This window comes from Mauremys mutica, chromosome 1 (assembly GCF_020497125.1).
Source record: "Mauremys mutica isolate MM-2020 ecotype Southern chromosome 1, ASM2049712v1, whole genome shotgun sequence".
NCBI classification, from domain to species: Eukaryota; Metazoa; Chordata; order Testudines; family Geoemydidae; genus Mauremys; species Mauremys mutica.
In genome coordinates this window covers 256,588,383-256,595,182 of record NC_059072.1, presented here as the reverse complement: position 1 = coordinate 256,595,182, position 6,800 = coordinate 256,588,383, and the positions used below count along the sequence as shown (strand labels likewise).

Here is a 6,800-nt window from a genome sequence, read left to right as displayed (position 1 = left end):
TGTGCATGACTAATGAGCCTCAGTTACACCTCTGCTACCCTACTGTCTGCTGTGGGTTTGTGCAGGGACAGCCCACTGGAGCTTAAAGAATCCAGCCAGCAATACTGAGAAACTGCTTTGAGCGCTAAGTGATTGTTTATGTTCCCTACAGTCACCAAGTGAAACTCTGAGTCCACACACGGAGCAGACCTGAAATCCAAGACTGATTTTGACCAAACCCTTTTCAGAGCAGACTTGAACACAAGAGGCAGGTGAGGCTGGGTTTGAGCAGTTAAAGCTTTTGGGAAAGATTTGTGTGTGTTGCTCAGGATCTCAAATGAACCAAATACAGACAGCCCCCAAAAAGTGTTAGACTGTTTACATAACGTGGTATATTTAAAATGTACAATTAAAGTGTTTCCACCTTCACTTACCTCCTGCAAGTCTGACCTCACAGCTACCTACAAGACGCCAGCTCTGCTTTGAGAGTTCAGGCAGCGCACTGCAGATTGTGCAGCCTTGGGAGGGGGAGCTTTCAGCCACCCTCTTGATTCTGGATGTTGTGGAGACCAGCACAGTCCTACAGTCTGCTCTTCAGCCTGAAGCAGCACCAACTGATCAGTGTTGGGAGGGGGGGGGAGAGAAGAGGGGGAGACAGCAGAGGATCACTTGATCTTGCTGGGTAGGCAAAAAAAAAAAAAAAGCACTGGGTTTTAATATACTACGGCTGTACTTAATGTTTCTGCTAGTTTGACAAATACTCCCAAAACATGTAATGGAGGAGACCAGCAGACCCAAAGACTAGAACTTTTAAAACAGTCAAAATGTTCAATGTAGCCACTGAGTTTCATCTCATTGTGTGTGTCAGAGACTTTAAATCATTATAATGGGAGTAATGGAAGCTGGCTTTGAACTTCCAGGTCAGCCCCTTTGCAAAACGTTACTCAGCGGGATAGTAATTAAAACCTCTGTAAACATCTATCAGGTAACAGCTTTTAACACTTAGCGACTTAGAAATTGTCTCTATCTGTGTTGGATAACCTTGGTTTGGTGCGGGCGAGTGGGTAGGTGTCCAAATCTCTGATATGGGGGACTGATTGTACAACTGCTCCATGTGCAGAACTCCTGTTGAAATCCATGGGAGTTACACACACACACAGGACTTCAAAGATTGGGGTCTACATTTTCTATTGCCTATTTCCAGAGTTGCTCAGGGGGAGGAGAGGGGGGAGCAGTTTGCCATTGGCCCCCCTATATGCGACAGCTCCCAAATAGGGTAGCATTGCAACCTGGCACAGCACCACTCAGGTTTGGCCCAGAGCCCCCTCTGTCATGACACAGTGGTGGACAAACCAAATCTAAGTGGCACTGTGACCCTGCGCACCAAGTTGCAACAGCCTGAGTGGGGAGTTGAGCCCAGCCCACCAGGACAGGCTACTGTGGGATGAATGCCCTTCCACCACCCCAGGGGCCCCCTCATTTGTAAGTTTTTAGAAGGGCAAGGGCCTCGGTTTCAGATGTTACTGGGCCTCCAAAATCCTCTGCGCGGCCCTGCCTATCCCTGTTTATCATGTGTCTGTATGAGATACTTGATGACTACACCCGTCACTGTTCTTGACAGTGCTACAGCACTCTAAGAATAGTATTAAAAACTTACTAGTTCTCTTAACTGCAATGACGACCAAAAAAAAAAAGAACCTGTCAGTGCACTTTACTGCTCCTTTAGGATGTATAAAGGTCACCTCCCACTCCCTCCAAAAACAGTTATCTGCTTTTTTCACATCACAAAACTCAGATCTTCACTTCCCTCCTGGTTGTGGAACTTGGATGGTGAAATCACGCCCTGCCAAAATTAGAACTGCAATTTTTCCTGACCCCAGCTAAGAGGGAGTAGGAACATGGAAGTGTATCAAATACTTTATGTGGGAGTGTAAGTGAAGCAGGAGTGTAAGTGCCAATATATTTTTTCCTACCACCCTTTGCAGTTTTTAGCTCCAAGTAGCACAGGACAGTGTTGTCCCTGGTTAATGTAGAGAAGGCATGACTGCTAAGGTAGCAGAATGTACATTAATAAATCCTCAGAATGAACAATTCATTTCCATAGTAACTTTAATAGTACATCTTATATTGCGTTATCTGGTACAAAAGGATAATTGAATTGCTTGATTAGTGACTTTTCTATACAATTTATATTCTGGAAAAAAAATAACGTGTAACGCTTAAAAAAGTACCCAGCATCTAAATATTCCCCAGAAGAAAATGAATGATTTTTTTTAAGTGAAAGTCATATCCAGTACAAAAGTGAAAGTTACATCCAGTGACAGTTTAGATGTTGCAGACTAAATGTGGAGAAAATAATGCATTCTAAAAAATAAAGCAGGACTCCTTTGAGAGTGCTTAACTGATTGTCAGTACCGATCTGTATGGAAACAGTACCATAGCATAGATTCCCACTTCTGTACATTCATTATGATCTCTCCTCCACCCCAAGGGCCCTATGAAATTTACAAGGCTTCCCCCATGATTCCATTCAGATTTTTGTTTTTATAAATAAATTAGATTGGACTTTCCAAAAGCCTTTAATCTTCAAAAGATTAGTTGTTCTGCATACTTCATTCTAGATCATTTATTCCCTGATTTCCCTTTCTGCTCAAACTGTAAGCATCTCTAACTTCATGATCACTAGCACAACATACAGACACAATCCCCTCACTCCCCACATCATCAGTGTTTTAGGCACAACAACCAGATTTTGTCCTTTTTGCTGACTTGTAATTGGTTATGTCTACAGTTTGTAGTGGCCCCTCAGCTTGCTGCCGTAAAATTATTGGTACTACCATATCAAATATGGTTTCAAAGAGGCAGTCCACCTTATAGCCTGTTTTTGCGCTGGTCTCAAAGCACATTTTCTCAGCTGCTGGAACATCCTTCTCATCCAACATTTTGTATTTCAGTATCTTTTTGTAGAGTGCAACAGCATCATCCAGGTGGACTTGTTTTTGGACCTTGGTAGAGATGCAACTGGTGACAGGCTTTTCAGGTCTATTTTCCTCTTCTGCTTCTAGTAATAAGGCATATTCATTTGTGAGGTCAACTTTGTTTCCAACAATAGCAAAGATACAGTCGGTGCTAGCAGTGTCGGTCAGCGCCAAGAATCTATCTTCCAGTTCTATCAGGCTTTGCAAGTTGTTTACATCATATGTAAGGATCACAGCAGCTGCTCCTCTACAGTACATAGAACCAAGGCCATGAAACTGCTCTCGTCCTGGCAAAGATTAAAAAAAAAAAAAAGTAACAAATTGAACTAAAAGCATTAATAACAAAGAGCCTAGTTTCACAAGCAAGTTTCAAAAACAAAAATCAAAAGGACGCAGCACCCAAGGGGGAAACCTACCATTTACAGTATCTTCAACTTTTCTATACTTTTGCTAATAAGTGCAATAATATTGCAGTGAAAAATTGCCAAGTCCAAAGGCTACTTGCCTTACGCACTGGTGACTTTTACTAATGGGCTATTAAACAAGGCTTTTGATGCTATGTTTTCAGAAACTGTATGCATGTTGTAAAAGCAAAAATGTGCATATTAGTTCAGTCAAGTTGTGTAATCGGTTATAATGAACTGTGTACTAAATTACTAATAAAAACCTCATACTATCACAAGCAAGCTTCAAAAGCAAAAATCAAAAGGACACACCATCAGAGCTAGGCTCTGTATGTATAATAGGTCAGTTGCATCTAATTGACTATTTATGTTTGCAGGTACCATGACTTCATACTCAGCTATAATTGATTGAGTGTGAAAATTCAGCCCAGGCACACAAGCTTTCTGAATACATGCAGTTCTGAAATTCTGGCCTCTGAAGTCAGTGACTCTAGAGGAATTGTGCAAAACAAAATTAATCTTATTGTACATCTCCACAGCTCTCAGATCAGTGAATATTCCAACAGTTACCTTAAACAAGACAAGAGCTTTTAACACCTGCTATAGCAGAACCTATATACTAAGGTGCCCTCCATAAACATTCTATAAAATCTGCAAGACACCTATTGCTATAGGATCTAGATGCCTGCCCCAGTTTTATCACCGTTAATTACCCCTTTCAGTTTGCTGCCAACAGCCACCACCAAGTGGCACAGTTTTAATATGATCTCAGTAACCAGTAGGAACGAACATTGCCTCCTCCTCACTCAGCGTGTAACTGTTTTTAAATTTCTACCTGGCCCACTGGAAAGAGCAGCCCTGGCCCCCGGCCCTACACCCTTTTTTTAAACATTTGTTTTGAGTTAAAATGTGATGGTTGCATTATTCATTGAACCTTTCTATAGTGGAGGGAAGGAAAACAGCAGTAGCCTCTTGAGAATATTGTACTAAGGGAAACACCAGTCAGAAAATAGGAAGTAAAAATATTGCCACTGATTTACAGAGAACTGCAGCCTACTCAAAATGCATGTACAAATATAGAATTTCATAGCAGGTTTTTTCTATTGAGCCTTAGAAGATACCAGATTTCATTCAAAATCAGTAAGCCCAAACAGGTGACAAGTTTCAGGGTCACTGGTTTAGATACAGCGAGAGACAGAGTGGGTGAATTCCAAAACCTTGTAACACTCACCTCCATGCACCCATGCCTCAACTCCTCTTAAAACCAGAAGGGTTGAGGAGGGTTGAGTAGAGGGGCGAACAAAGAGATCACAGGAGCGGAGATCACTTCCTAGAGGTTTCCTCTGCATAAATGTGTCAGGATCCTGGTAACACAGGATCAGGTTCAGCAAGTGGGAGAAAGCGAAACTCAAGTTTACCCTGGGTGGGACAGATGATGCTATTTGCACCAGATGTGACGCTTTCCTCTGCAGCATGGGGAATGGGTCACTTGCAGGTTTAAACTGGTGTAAATGGTGGATTCTCTGTAACTTGAAGTCTTTAAACCATGACTTGAGGACTTCGGTAACTCAACCAGAGGTTATAGGTCTATTAACAGGAGTGGGTGGGTGAAGTTCTGTGGCCTGAAATGTGCAGGAAGTCAGACTAGATAGTCATGATGGCCACTTCTGGCCATCAAGTCTTTGAGCTGTATTGAATCAGCTGCCCTAGCCATGCTGAGTCCCTAGAAAGCAGAACCTTCTTTCATGAGGATGGTAGCTCCTAGACTGAGAGAGTTGCAGGCCCTTGTGACTTCACTCCCTGCATCTCGGTGTTCCCAAAGTGTGCACTAGCAGCCCAGAAAAGCACAATTTTTGGGGGGTGGGGTGGGGCTTACTGATTTTGAATAAAGTCACTCATCTTGGGCAAGCTTTCTACTATTGTCGACTCTTCCATGAAGCTGGAGTGAATTAGACCCATTATTTAATCCCATAGATGCATAATCATGTGAAAAGTACAAAGGCAGATATTAGACTGCTTTACAGACGAGTACAAAAACATTTGACTCAATGTAGCACCTAAGTATTAACTTAAATTGCTACAAAATGCAATCGTGGATAAACAACCTTGTGTATCTGTTTATCAATCAAGGATTAAAAAAAAAAAAAAAAAGACATGCCTCAAGCAAGAAAGGGATGTCATCTCAACCCTAGTTTTTTCAACATTGATTTATGTATAATATGGCCTACCAATTCTACTGGTATCATCCTCAAAAGCAGGGCCCTCCATTAAACAGACAGGCAGAATATCTTCCATGCTCACTTTATCATTTGCACAAGATGATCTCAGATATAGTCTAACCTTTCCAGGAAGATCCTACAGTGTACTTGGGCCCGACAGAAAGAAAAAAAATCAGGATCTTTAATAGAAGTCCAGAGAAAGCAAACTAAGATTTTATTGAAGATACAAAAATTAAGCACAGTTGAGATGTATAGTTTCAGTCAATGTCAGGCAATACAAGTGTTGCCAATAAGATATTTTAAGTGAAAAAGAATGATTTATGAAGTCACTAACTGGGCTGGTTAAATTTAGATGACTTCCAGAACTATCCAATTCAAACACCTAAACAAACAAAAAGAAGAAGCAGCCAGATACTTTGATGGGAAGCTTGTCTGACAGAAGGATTCCCAGCTAAAACATTAGTTCACCTAATCCCTTTTTAAAGGTCTTGAATCAAGTCCACAGTCCTTCAGGGATGTGAACTTTACAAAGAGATGATCACTTACACCAGATTAATATTTTCATGTCCCAGATTACAAGGCCATATGTGCCAATTTAGGAAGACAAATGAAGGTATTTCACAAGACTTTACAAGACTTCAGAAGCAGCAAATCCATGCTTAGAGGTGTACTGTGCAATTCTTTGTGCACATGTATTTGAAAGACAGACCAATTGGAGTATGTTTAGACTGGAAATATTTGCAGAGATCTAGATTTCCAGTTTTGCTTTTCATACTTTAAAACAGCGGTCGGCAACCTGTGGCATGCAGCTTGCCAGGGTAAGCACCCTGGCGGGCCGGTTTGTTTACCTGACGCATCTGCAGATTCGGCTGATTGCAGCTCCCGCTGGCTGCAGTTCGCCACTCCAGGCCAATGGGGGCAGCGGGAAGCCGCAACTAGCATATCCCTCGGCCCGTGCCACTTCCCACAGCCCCCATTGGCCTGAGACGGCGAACCACAGTCAGTAGGAGCCACGATTGGCCGAATGTGCCGACGCGGCAGGTAAACAAACCGGCCCGGCCCACCAGGGTGTTTGCCCTGGCGAGCTGCGTGCCAAAGGTTGCCGACCCCTGCTTTAAAATAATCACATCATTTTCATTAGAACCCTCATATTACAATGTGGCCTGGAAGACACAAATAGTTCTGTTTTTCCCACTTCATCTATCTAAACCAGAAAATCC

General features: G+C 42.3%; 1 protein-coding gene across 1 annotated transcript in view; it reads right to left on the bottom strand.

Moving 5' to 3' along the window:
* Positions 1 to 2,070: 2,070 nt before the first annotated feature.
* Positions 2,071 to 6,800, bottom strand: part of RAB20 (RAB20, member RAS oncogene family) — a 39,351-nt gene continuing 34,621 nt past the window's right edge. The window contains exon 2 of the mRNA XM_045007938.1: positions 2,071 to 3,244. Within this exon, the coding sequence (XP_044863873.1) occupies positions 2,712 to 3,244 (533 nt within the window). The 3' untranslated portion in view covers positions 2,071 to 2,711. The remainder of the gene's footprint in view (positions 3,245 to 6,800) is intronic.